Source organism: Suricata suricatta, chromosome 4, assembly GCF_006229205.1.
Source record: "Suricata suricatta isolate VVHF042 chromosome 4, meerkat_22Aug2017_6uvM2_HiC, whole genome shotgun sequence".
Classification (NCBI taxonomy): Eukaryota; Metazoa; Chordata; class Mammalia; order Carnivora; family Herpestidae; genus Suricata; species Suricata suricatta.
In genome coordinates, this window is record NC_043703.1 from 11782056 (window position 1) to 11803074 (window position 21019).

General features: G+C 44.3%; 1 protein-coding gene across 13 annotated transcripts in view; it reads left to right on the plus strand.

Moving 5' to 3' along the window:
* The window catches only part of DOCK9 (dedicator of cytokinesis 9), a 283577-nt gene extending 264700 nt beyond the window's left edge, over positions 1-18877 (plus strand). For 7 of the 13 annotated variants that reach the window (XM_029936495.1, XM_029936499.1, XM_029936504.1 and 4 more), the window contains 9 exons: positions 59-172; positions 385-390; positions 841-876; positions 1746-1892; positions 6285-6495; positions 11847-12037; positions 15208-15308; positions 15444-15582; positions 17570-17692. In XM_029936495.1, the coding sequence (XP_029792355.1) occupies positions 59-172; positions 385-390; positions 841-876; positions 1746-1892; positions 6285-6495; positions 11847-12037; positions 15208-15308; positions 15444-15582; positions 17570-17692 (1068 nt within the window). Of the gene's footprint in view, positions 1-58; positions 173-384; positions 391-840; positions 877-1745; positions 1893-6284; positions 6496-11846; positions 12038-15207; positions 15309-15443; positions 15583-17569 lie in introns of all 13 variants that reach the window. The other 6 variants (XM_029936502.1, XM_029936506.1, XM_029936498.1 and 3 more) reach the window with 2 other exon arrangements.
* Positions 18878-21019: the final 2142 nt, after the last annotated feature.

Here is a 21019-nt window from a genome sequence, read left to right on the forward strand (position 1 = left end):
AAAATTGACTCTACTAGTTACAAGTGGGAAGAGATGGGATTTTTGTCCTGTTTTGCAGAGGCTGGCCCATCTGTATGATACGCTGCACCGGGCCTACAGCAAAGTGACTGAGGTCATGCACTCGGGCCGCAGGCTCCTGGGGACGTATTTCCGGGTGGCCTTCTTTGGACAGGTGAGTCTGCTCTCTGTTCCGTAGGCTGTCCCTCTAAGTCCTGATTTTTGTTTTGTTTTTTAACTCTATAAAGTTGCATTTTGTAAATGTTCTATTTTCTCTAAATGCTAATTTGATGAATTTGTCATATTTAGTACAGTTCTTATCTTCCTCAGTAGTAAACTTTCTGCTTTTTTTCTTTCTTCCTGTCTTTTCTTTATTACTTTCTTAAGGCAGCGGTAAGTTCTCCCTCCATAAGACATTTTTTAGCGGCATCTTTGGTGTGGTTTGCGAGTTTCCTTTTCAAGTCTGTATATATATCTGTCTAGTCATTACAAACTCCAAAAAAAAAATTAACATTTTATTCCATTTACAAAAATAAATCACTTGTTTCCTTACACATCTATACTGCATGTTTTAAAACCAAAATTAAGACTTTCTGGTTTCCTTTGTTCCTTGTGCATCTCTCTTTTGTAATATAATATCTCCACAAGTATTATTTACTGTTGTAATATTTCAGAACCCCTGTACAAAAGGGTTCATTTAAATTTAACTGAAAATTTAACCTCCAAAGTCTCTAACATGATTAAATGATATAAATTATAATACACTTGTGTAGGGTGTGTGGTTTTCTGTGAGCATTATATAACCTTCAATTTATGCTGTTATTGTCTTTTATAACTTTATAGCAATACCAGTTTACAGACAGTGAAACAGATGTGGAGGTAATTACAGTAAATGCTTAAAAAGCAAGTAATGTAGTGAAATTACTGCATCTAAACTAGTTTGATGTGGGTGTTCTTTGTCTCATGTTAGCCTGCATTTTTTTTTTAATATACTGTGTTTTTTGCACCATTTTCTCTCTTTTATTTTTTGACGAGAAGCTTTTTTTTTTAATTTCAAGTATTAACCCCAGTCTGGACTTTAAAGTTTTCAACCTTTTTCACTTCCCATGCGATTCCAAGGAAGCCTTGTGTTCAGCAGACCTGATTGGAGCTAAACCACATGATGATCAACTGGTGATAATGAAAATCTTTGCTGATGCTATACTCCAGCCCTTGCATATTTTTCTCAAAAGTAAAGCAAAATAGAATTTATGCAAACTTCAGATAACTTTTTCCAGACCCGCTCCAGACTGGAATGTGTCTGCTTAGGCCGTAGACCTAAGGTAGAAACGGGGAGGCAGGAGATGGGCGGTGTGTACATTGCCGAGGCCTGCCCGGGGCGGGCTGCCCAACGTGTCGTCGTGAGCTCTGCTTCTTGGGAATGTGAAACAGGCTTGAAGCCCATCATTAGACCATGAGAGGACAGTCTCGAGTCCCCAGTCTTCCATTTCACTCAACACTTAATGACAGCATTCTTGAATGAGTTTGCAGTTTTGTGTTTTCCTTTATCTTTGCACCCCGACTTCACATTATTATCATTTTCCTTCCTATTCAGAAAGCCTGTTTAAGTAGGATCTTATTTTAGAATCATTCCCGCCCACCTTTTTTTTTTTTTTTTTTTTTTAACCATTATAACACAAGAACCCTTCCTGGGTGGTGAGCCTGGGGCGTCTACCTGGGAACAGCTCTAATTGTGCTTTATGTCACAGGGATTCTTTGAAGATGAAGATGGGAAAGAGTATATTTACAAAGAACCCAAACTCACACCTTTGTCAGAAATTTCCCAGAGACTCCTTAAACTCTACTCAGATAAATTTGGTTCAGAAAATGTGAAAATGATACAGGATTCTGGCAAGGTATGATCATGTTTGGAAATATTTCACAGTTCTATAGTATTATATTGACTGATAATGTATACCTGATCATATCTGTTCATAAATATAGACGGGGGGAGCCAGGAAAAATTAGGAGGTTGGCCTTGAGTGGCAAGTGTCATTTGTTTTCTTCTCAATACCTTTCTGTACTTTCCAGATGTCCTTCATTAAGTAAATATTTCATGATTTTAAAAAGATATTCTTTACAAAATAATTAACATTTGATTAACATTTTCAGTAAGATGATGGACAGGCAGACAGGCAGACAGACAGATCAAGGAAGGAACTAACCAGCCGGGCACATTTGCAAGAATGAGATCTACTTTCTATTTAGAAAGGCTGTCCTCTGCTGTACTGCTCTTACAAAGACCCTTTCGGAAAGTACACTTTGTGTGTGTGTGTGTGTATCCCACTGTCTTTAGGATATCTCCAAAAAGCTGGGTACCCCTTTGCTTTCTGAAATTCAGGCCAAGATAGAACTCCTGGTTTTTGCATTAAAAATATCCTTCTGCTAGGGCACCTGGGTGGCTTAGTCGGTTAAGCATCCGGCTTCATGATCTTGCAGTTCACAAGTTCGAGCCCCACATCTGGCTCTGTGCTGACAGCTTGGAGCCTAGAGCCTGTTTCAGATTCTGTATCTCCCTCTCTATCTCTGCCCCTCCTCTGCTTGTGCTGTGTCTCTCTCTCCCTCTCTCTCAAAAATAAATAAATATTTTAAAAGAAATCCTCCTGCTATCTAAAAAAAACAAACAAACAGACAACCAAAAAGCAGAATCAGACCTATAAGTACAGAGAGCAAACTGATGGTTGCCAGAAGGGAGGAGGATGGAGGGATGGACAGAACGGGTGAAGGGGGGGAGGAGATGCGGGCTCCCAGTCACAGGGTCGATAACTCATAAAACATAGCACAGGGAATAAAGTCAGCGACACTGTAATGGTGTCCCATGGTGACAGTGTCTGCATTCAAGGTGAGCACAGCATGAGGTATGGAGACGTTGCTGCTTGAAACTAATGTAACACTGTGTGCCAGTTTTGCTTCAATTTAAAAATAATAAAATAGGGGCACCTGGGTGGCTCAGTCAGTTAAGCGTCTGACTCTTGATTTCGGCTCAGAGCATGATCTCATAGTTCACGAGATTGAGCCCGGCATCGGGCTCTGTGCTGCTAGTGTAGAGCCTGCTTGGGATTCTTTCTCTCCCTCCCACTCTGTCCCTCCCTCTCCATCTCTCAAAAATAAAATAACCTCTTCTAAAAAGAAAATAAAATAATAAAAATAAGAATTAGATATCAAACAAATAAAAATGTCCTCCTGCTCAGTTTCCAACAGTGATATGCTCTATGTCTTTCTAAGTTCACCCTTTTGGAGAATCTATACTTCATTTTCCTTCCTGAGCCCTGCTTTGGAGTCCCTAGTCTCTGAAATCTGCTTCTTGAGGGCCTGCATTTTCTGCAGGGAAGTCTTCCGTCTCCTGTCCAAGTGGTAGAGGGCACAAGGGACCAGGTAATTCCGGATTCTGGATGCAGGACACCAGCAAGGGCTGAAGGTCCCACATTCAGCCTGCAGGCTTCCACCTCCTCGTCCCAGGATCCACTTCATACTTTGCCCCTGCTTTCCGCTGCAACTGGTGAGCCCCCTTAGACTTTTTCCAGACCCCTTTCTCCAAGGAACAGCCTCTTCTCTCTTGGGCAGCAGGGACAAGGGAAGGGACCCTGGGGTTTCACCATTCCAAACAGACTTTAACTGCTCACCCTGGTTTCCACCCCACACCTCACCTCTCCTGGCCACCCTGTCCTGTTGCTGGTCCGCTGCGGACATCAGTGTGTTCAGGCTGCTGTAACAAACACCACAGACTGAGCAGCTGGCCGATGATGCAAATTTCTCATAGTTACAGAGGTTGGGAAAGCCAAGATCAAGATGCCGACATTTTCTATGTCTGCCGAGGTCCTTCTTCCTGGTTCTCAGATGAGCATCTCCTCCCCGTGTCCTCACATGGTGGAAGGGCATGAATCCCATTCGTGGGGGCTCCATCCTCATGACTGATCACCTCCCACCTCTCAGAACTATCCCTGGAGGTTGAGATTTCACCCTGCGAGGGGAGCCTGGGTGACCTAGCTCATTAAGTGTCTGACTTGTGGTTTCGACTCAGGTCATAATCTCCTGGGTCGTGAGTTCGAGCCCCGAGTTGGGCTCTGTGCTAACAGTCAGTGCAGAGCCTGTTTGGGATTCTCTTTCCTTCCTTCTCTCTCTGGCCCTCCTCCACTTGTGCTCTCTCACTCCCTGACTCACTGGTTCCCCTCTCTGCGGGAACTGAGATGCGCACCTCCATCATCGCCAGGGGCCCCTTTCCTCAGAAGCCATGCTCGCCCTGCCTGCGTGGGAAAACGGTGTCTCTGCCAAGTTGGGTAGCACACCTCTTCGCACCTGCCTTCCAGAAATTCATGCACTCTCTCACCCGCTGCTGTCTGCTGTCCTCTTTCCTTGGTCCTCTCAGGTTAATTCTGTACTGCGTTTTAATGGAGTTGCATGAAGGAAAAGGGATACGCAAGCAGTGTTGGTCTGTTTTGAACCAGAATCCTCAACACGACCTTTTGAAGGCCTACTTTTTTCCTAAACCAAACTACCCAGGTCCAATTTCCCTCTTTTCTCTGAAACCGACAGCTTTGTCTGTGTCAAGCTGTGGCTTTAACATGACAGCCTCTCTTCCGGACCTCCTGCGTTCTTCTCCCTTAATCTGCTGTTCCTGTAGCACCTGGAAGACTTACCCGGCGTCCTCCCTTCCCCCAAATACCGGTCCTCCACTGCTCCTGTTTCATACGTCCAACTTCGTAAATGAAGACTCAGGAGATGCCACTGAAAACTAGGCAAGCACATGCATTTCCACTGCTTTTTACGTTGTTTCTGCTAAGGAGAGTCACGTTTCATAGGTGTGAACACAGTCGGAGCGATTGGCCGGATGGCTGTTTCTACAATAGAAGTTAGGGGTGCCTGGGTGGCTCAGTCGGTTGAGTGTCCGACTTCAGCTCAGGTCATGATCTCACAGTTCGTAGGTTCGAGCCCCGCGTTGGGCTCTGTGCTGACAGCTCAGAGCCTGGAGCCTGCTTCTGATTCTGTGTGTCCTTCTCTCTCTGCCCCTCCCCTGCACATGATGTGCCTCTCTCTGTCTCTCAAAAATAAATAATAAAAATGTTTTTAAAATTTTTTTAATAAATTAAAAAATAAATAAAGATAAAATAGAAGTTAATAACATATGACTATGTATTTTTTTTATTTACAAAGTTTTAGGTACATTCATGCCCATTTTTTCATCTTTATTCACAAACAACCCTGTTGAGAGGACAGTGGTGCATGATAACTTGAGGCTTTTAGCAAAACCTTCTTGGCCTCATTTATTTGTTGGCCAAGAAGTGTCTCCAAATTCTTTGCAGTCATTTCTTTTAGACCCTCCCCCTTTTATTGCTCTACAAGCTTAAATACAACTCATATGTGCAAAATTGATTTGTCTCTCTAATAAATTAGCTGTTGGGCTCTTCTGGGAAATGCCTGAGTTTAATGTTCTAGCACATCACAGCCATTAGAGCACTGCTAATTGAATTGTAGCAATGCAGTTTTAAAGCGTTTATGTGCTGAGTTAATCAGGAGCTAAACTTACGGTTAGATTAGTCTCTGAGTAGTCTGTACCGGTATTAAATTAATTCATCCACATCTGTTTACACATAATCTGTCTATAATTATAATTTGAGGTTCTAGGTGTTAAACATTATTACTAAAATAAGCACTTTTCTCTCTAAGCCAATTATGTAAAACTACAGTTTAGGAAGCCAGCAGGAAAATCCAGACAGGGAGTCACTCACAAGAAAACTAAGGTGATGTCTTAAAAACAAAACTTCAGTGTCAGGGGAAAAAATAAGTGGAGAATTTGAGATTAAATATGATCATTGATTAGATTCTGGTTCAAACATAAATAGCGATAAGTAAGATTCTGCAGATGTGTGAGTAACTTTAATGGCCCGGGTGTTGGATGTATGAGGTATGACCTGCAGTGTGGCCATGGAGGAGAGTGTCCTCATGTCTAGGAGATGCTGGAGGAGGTCCCAGGATGGATACCACTTCTTTTGAAATGGTTCAGCCAAAAAAAACTCTACATGTACATGTGTGAGTGTGCATCCACACGTGTGTGTGTGTGTGTGTGTGTGTGTGTGCTTGAAACAAGGCATTAGCAACCGTTCTAAGTGGTGGGTATGTGGGTATTTGTTGTACTGTTTTTTTTCCATTTTTCTAAACTTTTCCACATCTTTTATTAATATGAAGTGGAAAGACAAGCTTAGGGATGCTTTGAAAAAGTTGAGTCTCCCATTTTGTTTATTCCCTTAAAGGTCAACCCTAAGGATCTGGATTCCAAGTATGCATACATCCAGGTGACTCATGTGATTCCATTCTTTGATGAAAAAGAATTGCAAGAAAGGAAGACGGAATTTGAGAGATCTCACAACATTCGCCGCTTCATGTTCGAGATGCCCTTCACTCAGACGGGGAAAAGGCAGGGCGGCGTGGAGGAGCAGTGCAAACGGCGCACCATACTGACAGGTAGCGTTGCCCGGCTCCTTTCTTATTAATTTATATTCAGGTTAATTAACATACAGTGTGGTCTTGGCCTCCGGAGTAGAACCAGCGATTCATCTCTTACACATGACACCCAGCGTTCATCCCGACAGGTGGCCCTCCTTAATGCCTGTCACCCACTTATCCCACCGCCCCCCCAGCAACCCTTAGCTGGTTCTCTGTATTTAAGAGTCTCTTATAGTTTGTCTCCATCTCTGTTTTTGTCTCATTTTTCCTTCCCTTCCCTTCCCGTATGTTCATCCGTTGAGTTTCCCAAATTCCACAAATGAATGAAATCATATGATATCCTACTTTCTCTAACTGCCTTATTTCACTTCACACAATACCTTCCAGAATCCCATACACACATTAGCCCGGACACCGAGATAGACTTCTCTGGAAAGGATCCAGAAACTTCTAGAATGAAGGGCCCTTCGAGCTTAGTTAACTTTCTCCAAGTATCTCTTTCAACTTAACATTTATCTAATGCTTACTTTTGAATTCTCCTGACATTTTTCTATTTATCTGTTAGCATTTTCTTCTTCTACTCAACCAGAAGTTCATACTCAAAAGTCAAGTCACTGACCCTTTTTTAGAATCTGATGAAAACTGTGGGCCCTTATCTCCTTGGAGCGCTTTTGCACACAATTTCAGGTGACTTACAGACTCCTTCTGAAACCCCTACAGACTTCTCTCCAGGCCCAGGGCCTCAAGGGCCCCTGCACACAGCCCCTCCCAGGAAGAGACCCCTTACACGTCTTTGTCACCCTGGTGCCGGCCTGAACCTGGTCAGGGATTTTAGGCTGAGGGAATAAATGGGAGATGAGGCCGGATCCCGTGTGTCTCATCTCTGAGAGTGGCTGGCCAGCCTCAGCTTGGAGACCTGTACCTCCAGGAGCCTCACTGCCTTCAGAAGCTGTGGCAGGGGCTGTGATAGATTCTCTGACACTGGTTAGCCCTTGATAGCCCATTCTCGGAGATGTGTTTTTGCATCATTTCCCAGTTCCTGACAGCCTAGAGTCCTCTTGGGAGTGATTTTTACCTTCTCTGGGGGAACCTGACCGGTCCACTCTTGGGCTGGGGTCAGCAGTGTGACTGGGGTAACCTAAAATAGAACACTTTCTTGTGTTCATTTAAAATAAAATCGATGAGGAGGTCTGCTCGGAAAGCCAGGCCTGTCTATGGCCACTGTTTTGAAGTGACCGCTCAGCAGACCCAGGACGGTGTCCACTGCTCTGTCGAGAAGCCGATGTTGCCAGGCAGTAACAGGGAACAGTGTGATGATGAGGGGAAGGGCTCCTGCTAAGATGCCACATGTCACATGGGCTCTGCTCTCACCACTGAATTGGATGCCTTCCGTGGGTGAGTCTGTATCTCAGGAAAGCTATCACCAAAGAGAGAACATGACTCATTGTAAAATAGCTCAGAACAGCATATTACAGAGAATTCTTCACCCTTCCTAGGAAGGAACCGAGATAAAAGTTAAAATTTAGAAAAAGACAAACCTACTTTCTTAAAGAAAGAGCCCCTACTACTTTTAGAGTAATGATAACACCTGAAATACAGATTGTCCTCAAAAATGGTAGCCCCTCCCCCTAGGGAGAGGAGTTTGTTTTTCTAATGGACACGGTGGCAAATTCTTCTTAGACAAGATAACTACACTTCTAGGTGGAGTCATTTTGCCGGCCTGGGGCATTTATCTCTACAACTGTCATTAAATCCGTGCTTAGCATGGTGTTCCTGGGCCTGCAGCATAAGCACCACCTGGGAACTCGGGAGAAATCCAGACTTGCGGCCCCGCCCAGCCCCACCGAATCCGAAACTCTGGGCGTGGGGCCCAGCTGGTTGTGTGGAACAGGGCCCCCCAGGTGACTCTGGTGCGGCTGCAGTTTGCGTACCACGCTTAAAATAAACCTAGTTCCCTGGTGAGTCAGGGTCAGGATTTTTTATTACGATTATTCCGCTCAGGTACCATTATTGATTCATAAACAGTGACTACCATTATAAACAGTGCTGTCCCCAACCAGATTGCCTTCAGGCTCACAGCTTACCATTTTGTCGCAGAAATATTTTTGATTAGCTAAAGAACAAGAGGAAAGCTCTGTACCTGCCGGAACAGAGCAGACAGGGCGTCACCGCTGCAGAGAGAGGCAGAGTTAACACAGGTGCGGCTGTGAGGCTGGGAAAGCCTGGGCAGCACAGAGCCCAGGCCTGGGCCCTGCAGACCGGGGGCAGTGCTCACCGTGTGGTCGTGGGCAAGTCACCTAACCTCTCTCTACGTCTTAGTTTCCCCATCTGTAAAATGGATAGACTTACACTATCCGCCTTGTGTTAGAGAACATCATAAATTACACTCAGGAGGGGAAAGAATGCACTTTATTTTGCTGGATCTTCTCCACTATTGAGTCCCTTGCCTTTTGAGGTTGCTGATGAACCAAAGGGGATTACACTACAACAAAATACCCTGAAAAAGTTACAGTTTTTACCCTGACAGATCTCAAAATATCAAAAAGGATAGTTATTGGGCAGCAGAAAGATTTATAGAAAGGACTGTAAAAATGCTTCTAAAAACACGTGAGTTCTATATATTTAAAGACATACTGACCAGGATATTCTAAAGACTTTGAACTTGAGAGTTTTCCCCTATGTTATTAATCCTTCAGGTTTTCCTCCCATTGCTTTCCTTCACACCAGACCTTTGACCGTCCAGGTTGTGGGGGAGTCCCGGCCCGCCCTGCCCTCTGAACCTAGCAGAGACTCACTTCCCTGGATAGGTCAGTCAGTTCGTGACAACTGTGGGATCATTTGGAAAACCAGAAAAACCTCCAGACCCCTTTGGTGTAAACTTCTGAGCCTGCCTCCCAACGTAACATCCCTTCTCTCCTCTTGTCATGGAGCTTCTTCCCTATCTCTATTCCAGAATCTTCCAAATCCTGCCCAGACTCCCACTCAGGCAAGAAATATTCTCCTGCTCTTCATCTTCTGTTGGGTCTCACCAGGCTGTACAGGTGCCCACGCCCTCAGCCCCCTCTTCCTCACCTTCCTTCCTAAAAGGCTGCACAGCATGAGGGCTGGCCATTTTATAAGAAGGTGATAGTTTGCTCAGTCGATCACCTCATCTTCCACCCTCCAGGCCACTTTGCTCTTTGATTTAGCCATTTGGACACTAACACATTCATTAATTCCACCAAATTCCATCCTGTTCCATCCTGGCTTAGTAACGAAACATACCCGTCTGCCTTAGGTGGTCTCCTTCTAGACTATGTTCTAAAACACAGTGGGTAAACGTACCTGTGTTGGAAGGTAATATGTGTTCTGGACTAAAACAAAAGGAGATCAGAAAGGTGGGATTAAGGGGGGAAGGTTGCAGTTTAAAATGGAGTAGCCCAGCGACCTCACTGGAGGAGGTGACACTTCAGTTCAGACTTAAGGAAGTGAGGGGTAGGCCATGCAAACATCTGGGGGGAGAAGGAGCTGTCAGAGCAAAAGCCAGCGGGTGGGAGTGCTTGTGCCCCGCACATTCAGGGGACGGCCACCAGGCCCGCACGGCTGGAGCTGCGGGAGTCCGAGGGAGAGGGGAAAGGATGGGGCCAGCAAGGAGGGTGGGGGGCCCCAGCTCACATGGAGCTGGTGGGCTCATGCACAGGCTCTGGGTTTTCTGGATCATCATACTTTCCGTTGCTTCTCTAAGTCTCTAGTTACCGTCTCAAGACTCCAGACTTTTACCCTGAATGAAATCCGTGTAATCCGCATACACCTCACAGATGCCCGTGGAATTAGCTTTTCTCTCTGAAATACTGTGATGACACTAATCACTGGTGTTTTGACATGGCTCTTAGCCTCATGAAACACGTCCACGGCCCTTCTTACTCTTGGCCGTGCACTGGCACTCTGTAAAGTGCTTTCTGTCCACACCCGGTGCACCTCCAGCTCTCCGGCGAGAGAGCAGCAAGGCCCGGGTCTTGTCACGCTACCAAGGAAGTGTCAGGTTCATCCCACTCCCGCCACTTAAAAACCGTCCACAAGGAATACAAAAGAAATAGGAGGCACAGACCTTTGGTCTTAGATCGATAAAACATTGAGGGACTAGTACAGGCCTGTCAGGATGTGACTTGAGGCTGCAGCAGGCTGAACACCTCCCGCTCTGTCCAGACTTTGGGGGGCCCGACTGGACTGGGTGCCGCATGGTGCTCGCCCCGTTGTCTCATTGAGTCCTTTCTGAGTGCACTCTCCCCAGCCACTTAAATAACAGTGATCCAAACAGAGCACACCCACCTTACTTTTGCTTATTAAAAAATAGGCTTTTAAGCGTATATATTAATGTCTACTCATGTATATATTAAATAAAGATATTACAGATATTTATATACCATGTAAAGCAATAAGGTAGAAATTTAAAACGGACCCAAATTAGAACTGGCTGTCTTTCCATTTATTCTTAAACTCTCCAGTATTGATACATTCAGATATCTTATTATGATAAGTGAAAATGATACTGGTTGGCTTTTTTTCATAGGGAAAACAAGTATAAGAAAGCGTAAGTATTCTTATTTCTGTTGTTTATTTACTTATGTTTCAAACTGTCTTTATGATTCGCGTGACTACAACAGCCTGTGAACTTCTGGTTCATAAAATACTTGGAAATACATTCTCACTTGTTGTTTTTCACTGATTTCTCTGCTTTGTGCAAATTCAAGCATGTGATTCAATCCTGTAGAGACGAGAATTTTCTCAGTCTCCAGTTACCATCTCAAGACTCCAGACTTTTACACTGAATGAAATCCGTATAATCCACGTACACCTCACAGACATCCATGGAATTAGCTTTTCTCTCTGAAATACTGTGATGACACTAGTCACCGGTGTTTTGACATGGCTCTTAGCCTCATGAAACACGCCCATGGCCCTTCTTACTGTTGGCCGTTTATGGAACTATTTTCTGGACTTAAAATCTGATCTGTTGCTATCTCAAAACTGTATACTGTTCTTTATGTTTTCAAAGCCCTCTTATACCTACTAGTCTTCCAGATCTCACAACTTCCAAGGAAGGTAAGGCATTTATGGTTGAGAGAATTGAGCAGGGAATGACAGTAATTGCTTCAAACATACACTTCTCACATTAAAGGTTAACAAGGACCCACGTCTCTTGACTTTACATGATAGAACCTGTCATTAAACATACACAGTGATCAAGGAAGACAGTGCTCTGACTCCACAAAACACTGGCTTGTGACTTTAGCAAGCGTTGGGTTCCTTCTCTATAAAATGGGCACTGTAAGTGCTCCTTCCTCAGTGGTAGTAAGGATGATGCAACTCTGGGTCTCCTTCATCCGCAGCAATACACTGCTTCCCTTATGTGAAGAAGCGGATCCCCGTCATGTACCAGCACCACACCGACCTGAACCCCATCGAAGTAGCCATTGACGAGATGAGTAAGAAGGTGGCCGAGCTCCGACAGCTGTGCTCCTCCGCCGAAGTGGACATGATCAAGCTGCAGCTCAAACTCCAAGGCAGCGTGAGCGTCCAGGTGAGCCAAGCGCTGGGCAAAGCAGACCACAGGGCGACAGGCGCAGGGGCTCATCAGGACCTTGGTCAGTTTCACGCCTAGCAAGGTCTGGTGTAGACCGCAGTTTACCTGGTCATCCCAGTTACCTTCCATGTCTGTGCAGTGTCTCCTGACACCAGAGGGGGTGGTAGACTTGGGTCCCCCACCCAGCGCCCCCTGGAGGAGTGTCCAGGAGCTGTGTGCTGGGGACAGGAGACCGCTGTCCATACTAACCTGGTACCTAACGCGGGAGTTCTAGGCACCTAACTGGAAACATCAAGACTCTTCTAAATATAAAGAAGTGTGAAGAGCTGTAGGTTTCCTTATAAAACTGTTGTTTTCTGCTTTCTATGGAAATTGTATCTGAAAAGGTCCCTTAAGTTTCACTCTCTTCATGCTATGGTTTGATTCATAAAAATGTCTTCATTTTACTGTACCTCAATTAATTTTTCCGTAATTGGTAACATTTTTATGTCCTCTTTAAGAACTTGGTTCTTAAATCTGTTTCAGAAATGTTCTCCTATGTTCTCTTCCTTTGTTTGGCATTCCTGTATCTGGAATCTATTATGTGGTAATAAATAGGGGTCAAGATATATTTTTTCCATATAGCTGTGCAAGCAACATGCACCATTTAGGGAAAAGATCATTTTTTAAGTACTGATTACATATATATGTTCAGTTGTGAAAATTCATACGCTATGACCTCGTGATATACGTACCTTTTTGTTTGCATATTATACTTCAAAATAATGGGTTTTTAAAAGGTATCTTACTTATGTGATTTCCTAGGAAATTGGTAAACATTAAATCACCTCCTTCCAGTATTAGTATCTTTGTTGCTTTAGTGATTTTTTTAAGTATATATAAATAATTCTAGCACATCTTTTGCATACACACATATCCTTATATCCAATCCTTTTCTTCAAAGAAGGTTAAATTTGGGGTGGCTGGGTAGCTCAGTTGGTTAGGCTTCTGACTTTGGCTCAGGTCATGATCTCATGTTTGTGAGTCTGAGCCCCGTGTTGGGCTCTGCTGACAGCTCAGAGCCTAGAGCCTGTTTCAGATTCTGTGTCTCCCCCTCTCTCTGCTCCTCTTCCACTCACGCTGTTTCTATCCCTCTCTCCCTCCGTCCCTCCCTCTCTCTCTCTCTCAAAAATAAATAAACATTAAAAAAACTTTTAAAAAGTTACATTTATGACAGTTGCATATAGATATAATATATAAGTTTAGGGTTTTTTTCATTTTGTTTTCTAGAATCAGTTCTTGTTATCTTTCTAATCAAATCCACACTGGATTGTAGCCTAACATTTTCAAAATGTCATTCACCACAAAAGTGCCTATTAGATGTTTCAACGCCTTCCCTTTATGCCCTGAAAGACTTATGTACCAAAATAAGTTATCAAGTGAATATGATAACTATTCTAGCTACATGAGTGATTACATAATGGGTCCAGAGGCCACACTTTTCTGCAGCTAAAAAAACAAAAGCACTGATTAACACAGCCTGGGAACATCCAGCCTCTATTGGCACACCAGCGGAGAGGTGTGGGCGCCAGTAAAGGTGGGGCTGGACAGGCCGAGCTTTCTAAAGGGCAGAGTGCGCCCTTCTCTTTGACAGTGACCTTAGAGATTTATAAATACCCGATCATCTTTAAAAAGCAAAGATCATCATTCCATGATGGTGATGCTTTTTTTTTTTAAGTTTATTTCTTCGAGAGAGACAGACACAGCTTGAGCAGGGGAAGAGTAGAGAGAGAGGGAGAGAGAGGGTGCTGCCAGCACAGAGCCCGATGCGGGGCTCGAACTCACCAACTGTGAGAACATGACCTGAGCTGAAACCAAGACTCAGCTGCTTAACTTATAGCCACCCAGGTGACCCTGAGATTTTTCTTATATAAGCGTGTGCCCACCAAGGTAACGGTGAAGTTGCAGCCATAGGAAATTAACTTTACCATTTTATTTGTGCATTTCTGTAATTCTTGCACCAAGAGCATCCTTGTGGTTGCTTTTGTAGAGGACAGAGCCATCAGGGTAGCTGTGTGAGTCTGTACTCCAAGATCTGGCTATGTCAGCCCTTATGAAATCCTATCAACTTTCCTCTTTGCATATCCTTAAAATTGAGTATATTGGGTCACTTTGGGTCATTGGTTATTTGGGTCATATCCGGGTCATTAACATAGCTCCCCACACAACACCAGTGTGATGATACCTGCAGTCATCGCAGAAGGCTACCTAGTTGTTCCTGACTCGGAGGGCCCACCTCCCCCCACTGTGGCTCTCTGTCCCCCCACCTTTGGTGCCAATGCTCACACCTCAGCTCTCCTGCCGTTACTGCACAGGACATGCCCGCCGTGGGTCAGAACCACAGCCCAGCTCATTCACCAACAGACCCTCCCTGCTTACTAACCCCCCCAGGCCTGCTAGACCTCCCAGGGGACTGACGTGATCATCACATGGCCAAGTTCTTTCTCTCACCGTCTCAGATGCCTGGGACTTTCTCCTTCCCACCCAGTGTGTCTGACCCTCTTTTTCTCCACATTCCCATGTATCCTGACTTACCCAGCTTCAAGGAGCCCTTCTTGCCCAGTCGAGAGATGCAGGGTTCTGGTTCACTCACCTGTTGCTGAATGCCCCTGATCTTTGGGGTTCCATCACAGCTCAGCTGGTTACTTCATTTGAAGATAGCAAATTGGCTTGCCCACAGCCGTCTACGGAGTTCAAGGAGGTGAACGGTTGGTTTTTAAAAATTGGCCCATATCCTATATTCTTTAGTTTTTCACTGACCTCACCAGATGGGCCTTCGGTCAGTGTAGAGTAGCACAAATACCAATTAGAAGACCTGGGCTCTGACCTTAGGTGTTTTGCTTATTGGCTGTTCCACCTTGAACAGGTCCTTCTGTTTTCCAAACTTTACTTCTTCCTTCATAAAATGGGCCATCATCTCAAGGGCCCTGATGATGTCTGAGGTGATAAAATCAAGTGACATATAACAGTGTAAGCTTTGTTCATGGTTTCTTCTTTTGAGTTGTCAGTTCCTGGGCAGGGGTCATGACTGGTTTGAACAGCATTGTTAGCACATGCCAACTGAAACCAAATCAATGAGAACAGTCTTTGTATAATAACGTAATTTAAAATCTTTGTTCTTGATCTAGGTCAACGCAGGTCCACTGGCATATGCCCGAGCTTTCTTAGATGACACAAACACAAAAAGATACCCTGACAACAAAGTGAAGTTGCTTAAAGAAGTTTTCAGGTAAAGTACGCTGGAAATGTCTCTTTCTCTTCAACTGTCGGTCATTTCTATGCTCTTTCAAGAAAGAGATGCTACCAATTGAACTCACTCTTTGTCCTCAACATGCCTTTATTTCCCTCTCTCTTACCATTTCAGGCAATTTGTGGAAGCTTGTGGTCAAGCCTTAGCAGTAAATGAGAGGCTGATCAAAGAGGACCAGCTAGAGTACCAGGAAGAAATGAAGGCCAACTACAGGGAGATGGCCAAAGAGCTTTCCGAGATCATGCATGAGCAGGTAGGCGCCATGCTGGGCCCTTGTCACTTTTAGTGAGCACACGTTAGTTGGGTTCTCACATGCCCCCTGGGATGGCCTAAACCTTCTGAGATCCTTCCAGAAGTTTGGTATCTGAAGACTAATGTAGCATGCTACATGCTGCTACTCCCTGAACACAGGTTACTTGGGGAATGGCTACCAGCTAGCCTGCCTGTTACCATCCAACACAGCCAGAGGAGAACAGCACCCATGCCCACCTCCTTTACGTCACTCTTAGAGGTGGTCGCAGCCCAAAGCTCTGTCCCTCCCCACCCTAATCTAGCGCAAAACAAAACTCACATAAAACAGAAACACCACATATCTTGTTCCTAGGAATTGTTTTATTCACCCAATCCTTTAAAGACCAAGACTTGCCAGCCTAGTTTAAAGGACTTTGTTACATTAAATGTCTTCCGCCAGCTAAAAAAACAGGGTTGTTCAGTGTTTGTTCACAGCTGACAGGGGTGCGCCAGTGGACTCTTCATGGCGGCTTCTCCTTGTTATTTTGGGCGTCCTTCCTGGTTACACTGCTGCTATCCCCTTCCTGTGTGACCTCCTTTCAGTAGGATCCTGTACGTGGGCCCAGTAGTCAGAGGGGGCGGCAACCCAGGCAACTTAGTGCAGAGCAGAGAGCAGTTCCCAGAGTACTGGTTTTGTCGGGGCCCTTTCTCCGTCGAGGACAGTAACTTCTTCCGGGTCCCAGTGCCAGTCTTCACAGTTACCATGAGTACCTCCATCGCACACAACTCCTTTTCCGGTTCCCTACATGATGGTCGTTTAGTCTCGCAAACGAAAGCCAGGACCTCTTGTATCAGTGCACATCATCATGTGACCATCTAGTTAGGAAATTTCTGTTGCAGGAAACTAACTGAAATGTCGAGCTTTAACTTGCTTGCTTTTTTTTTTCTCCTCCTCCATGCTAACACATCCAGATGGGATGGTAATGTCATTTTTTTAATGTTATTTTTCTGAACCTCGATAAACTGCTTCGCGTAAAGTTATGACTGAATTTGAACCACTGCAGACGTTGGCGTAAAGACAGCCTGTGTGCAGAGAGAGGCACCCTTCTTCTGGGCATTTAGAAAAGTAGAAAAAAATTGAACTGATGAAAGAAAGAAATGTGTGAATAAGTAAGCAGAGAGGGATGGTCTCATGGAAGGAAGTTTTGGAGGAAGCTGCAGGGAGTCTGGTCAGTGGGCGTCCGCATTCGGCCCTGAAGAGATGAAAGTAGGGAAAGAATATGGACTGATGATGTTAGAATAAGTCCCGAACCACACGGACATTCCACACAGTGCCATGCTCTAAACTGCACCTTGAACGTTCCATTATCTCAACAACTGTGAAGATTAAATTCTTTTGAATCCTTTAGCAAAAACGGTTGTGACCTGGAGTAGACTTCCTTTTGAGGAGCCTCTCTGACTGTGTATGTATATTCCCCTCAATTTCCACCTGGCAGCAGGTCAAGTCTCGCCCCTAGAATTCTCCCCTGCGTTACCAGGTGTGAAGAGAGACCTGTTCAGGGTGACGCGGGCAGCTGCTGTCTCTTTCCCAGGATGGAAATCTGTGAGACCCTGAGAAAAGGAGCCAATAGAGAAACAGAGATGCTCAGGATTCATTTTCAAAAACTTGTCCAAGGGATAGGGCTAGGTCGTGTCCCTGGCAAGTATGTGTAAGGTAGACTTCACCGCCGTACAGTCTGGTGAGTCTAGGAGGCTCCATTCCGTACTTTATAAAGGAAACAAAACCCATTGTTCTTGACTTTCTCCTTATAATCCTGACCTGAAAAAGGCCATTTTCTAGATGAGCTGACACAATCCCTCTGCAAACCACCAAAGCTGAGCTCTCTGAGACCATCATCCACAGTAACAGTGACCATTGGATGATAAGCTGTGTTACGTGAAACGTGCCATTTTGAGAAATGTCATTGGGGGCATTACACTTCAGTAATGTTGTGTTTCTGTGCCTCAAGATTTGCCCACTGGAGGAGAAGACGAGCGTTTTACCGAATTCCCTTCACATCTTCAATGCCATCAGCGGGACTCCAACAAGCACCCTGGTCCACGGGATGACCAGCTCGTCCTCAATTGTGTGATTTTGCCTCACGGGCCACACATGGGGACTTGCTTTGTCATTTGCAAACTCAGGATGATTTCCAAAGCTAATCACTGGGCTCGTGCAAGACACGGGGAGGACCGAGCACAAGAAGAAGTGAAGGGGAATGGGGGAGGAAGGAAATGAGGAACTGTGTTATTTCATAGCCGATTTTCTAGAGGAGTCGTAAGAGGGTACACATATTTTTTTAAATCTTGCTGGCAATATTTGAACTTTTCATCATGTCTTAACAGGGGTGTATGGTGAACTCTCTTAAGCTGGAGTGAGATTTTATTCTTCCATACAGAGTAGTATTAAAATAAATGGCCTAGAACAAACACGTGTTCTGGAATGTACGGAGCAGGGACAGTAGCACTGAAATGGAGGCTGGGGTGTCACCTCTGCCTCTAGGCTAAGCTGGAAAACCTTGAAAATATTTTTTTTTCCTGTGGCACATTCAGGTTGAATACAAGAACTATTTTTGTGACTAGTTTTTGATGACCTAAGGGAACTGATCATTGTAACTTTTGTACCAGTGAGCCAGAAGGTTTAGTGCTTTTATACCCATATACTTGCATCTCAAAAGTAGGAAAGCTTAAGAAACTTTGTGAGCTTAAAACTAGTCAAGCAGTTTAGAACCAAAGGCCTCTATTAATAAATAAAACTATGCTAAAAAATTTAAAAGTAGTACAGAATATCGTTATGTACATATGACTTTGTTAATACAGTCTCTGCACCCTGTACATACATGGATCACATTTCTACATTTTTTTAATACTCCTCACATCTGCTTCTGCATTAAGTTCCATTGTGACGAATTTGTGCCGTTCTTAGTATATGCAATACACTTGACTTTACTGTTTTATCCTTGTACATAAAAAAAAGTGCAATATGGAGGTGTATACAGTCTTTGCTATGTTAGGTTTATAAACTGTTTTAAAAATTTTGTCCTTTTGCCGAAGTGGTGGAGTATGTGATTGGCAAATCGTAAATCCTGTGGTGACAGTGGCGTAATTTAAAGCTTTCACCATGTTATATTTTCTTTTGAGACATTAATTTAGTAATTTTATATTTGGGAAAATAAAAGTTTTTAATTTTATTTAACTAGGATCTCTGCCCTGCTGTAATTAAACATTCTGTACCACATCCGTATTAAAAATAACATTGCTGATTTTCTCATAGTGAATATTGGGTATTTATTACTTGACATTCCCAAGAGGGCCAGGATATTGGAATACTTGGGGGTGAAATAACATGGCGTGTGAAATTTGCTTTAAAATCGTTGAGAAAAAGAAAGGGGGTGGGTGGACGAAACAAGATAGGCAAACGGCCGGGTACGTGGAAACGCTGTCCATTTTGGGTGCCGCCGCTGGGTCTCCGGCACCCGTCCCGAGAGGCGGGTCCCGACCCCAGATCTGCCAGCGGACTTGGATGAACGCTCTGCCGCACCACGGCCGGCCGGGCCCTGGATTCTGCTAGTTGTTGCCAAGCCTGCATGGACACCTTGTGCCCTCTGGCTTCTCCTCTTTGGCTCTATCAAGAGGTCCGCCTTCCTCAGTTTCCTGGTTTCCCAGGCGAATCCTCGGAGACAAGGTGGTCAGCGAGCCCAGCGCGCCGGCAGCCCTGTGTGCACACGCTGTGCGGCCCACCTCGTCCCCCAGCCAAGTGACAGCTCTCATGGCGGGTGAGTTCATTGTCACCCAGCCCCGTGTGGTCACAGCGATGAAAGGAAGAGGGGTTTTCCCCAAGAAGGAAAATAGCTGCTTTTCCTACTTGAACGCTTTTCAAGGCTGTTTTTCACATAACCAGTTGAGGAAAGAAAACGCAATGTACATCTTGAACACCCAGATGCCAAGGATCTTTTGGCATCTTTGAAACATCCTCAGTCAGTGGCAAGGCCATATTTTACAGGTGGAGACGAAGTCACAAAGAAGCGATGGTGAAGCCTGTTGGCAACTCAGCAGAGTCCACAGCCCATCGTTAGGAGAGCCAGAGTTAGGGCTTAAGAAAATTCTCTAGGAAGGAAGGTTTGCCCGGAGTCCGTGACGTCCGAGCGCAGTGTGATAAAGCTGGACTCCAACATCAGCAGGAATGGATATAACAGTTTGTCTCCTTTGTCACTGAGCTGGATTTCCTGATCATAAATGCCGCATTTAGACACCATAAAATTCAAGTCACCGTGTAGTAAGATAAATATAAGTCTGGAAAGTGCCATCTCCTCATTAAACCCGGAGAGTAATTTGTACAGATGCCATGTCAGATATGATTCAGCCTGGAAGGTGACCAGCCCTCGTTTATGGCAGCAGTGGAGAAAGGAGCCATCTCCTCATCGAGGACGTCTCCTGTTGACCCCGTGACAAAGCGCAGTCACACGAATTAAAAATATCATTTCGTTTATGTATAAAAGTTTTATTTGGGTATACAGTTACACAATAAAGTAGCAGTTTATTGGGGAAATTTTTTTAACATTAAAAAATTTTATTGCTGTTTTTAAGTAAATTTTTTGTGTTTCCCATACATCTTTCCCTTTTTTATTGAGGTAAGATAAACATTTATCATTTTAACTATTTTTTAAATATAGTCATTTTTTAAATGTTTATTTTTTGAGAGAGAGAACATGAGTGGGGGAGCAGCAGAGAGCAAGGAAGACACAGAATCCAAAGCAGGCTCCAGGCTCCGAGCTGTCAGCACAGAGCCTGATGTGGGACTCGAACTCATGAGCAGTGAGATCAGGACTTGAGCCGAAGTCAGGTGCTTAACCAACTGAGCCACCTAGGTGTCCCCCACTTTAACTGTTTTCAAGTGTACAGTCAAGTGGCTGTGCAGTCACTGCCACCAGCCATCCATAGAGCTTCTTCCTCATCCCAGATGGAAACTCTGTGCCTAGGACACAATAACTCCTCATTCTCCCTTCAATAAGACTTTTTTTTTTTTGAAGTAACTTTTCAAATTAAAAGGATAGTTAATATCTTATCAAGAATATTTGCTACCTGGGAACTAACCAGCCCTAGTTACTGTACATAAATAGAGCAGCCCCTTGCGTGGAGAATTAGGATGTAACTTGAAAGGTGGCTTGAAAAGTCCCTCCACAGGGACTTGTTTAACCATGTGACAGAGTTACTCAGTATAAAACTCCATTGATAAAAGCATTTAATTTCCATCAACAGGGGATCGCTTGTATAAACTACAATACATCCACACAGTAGAATACTATGTATATAAAAAGAAATTAAGAATATCTTTGTACACCGCTATGGAGTGATTTTCTACATACTGTAAGTAAAAATCACAAGACAGGGAAAAGTGAGTAGTATGCTACCTATTATTT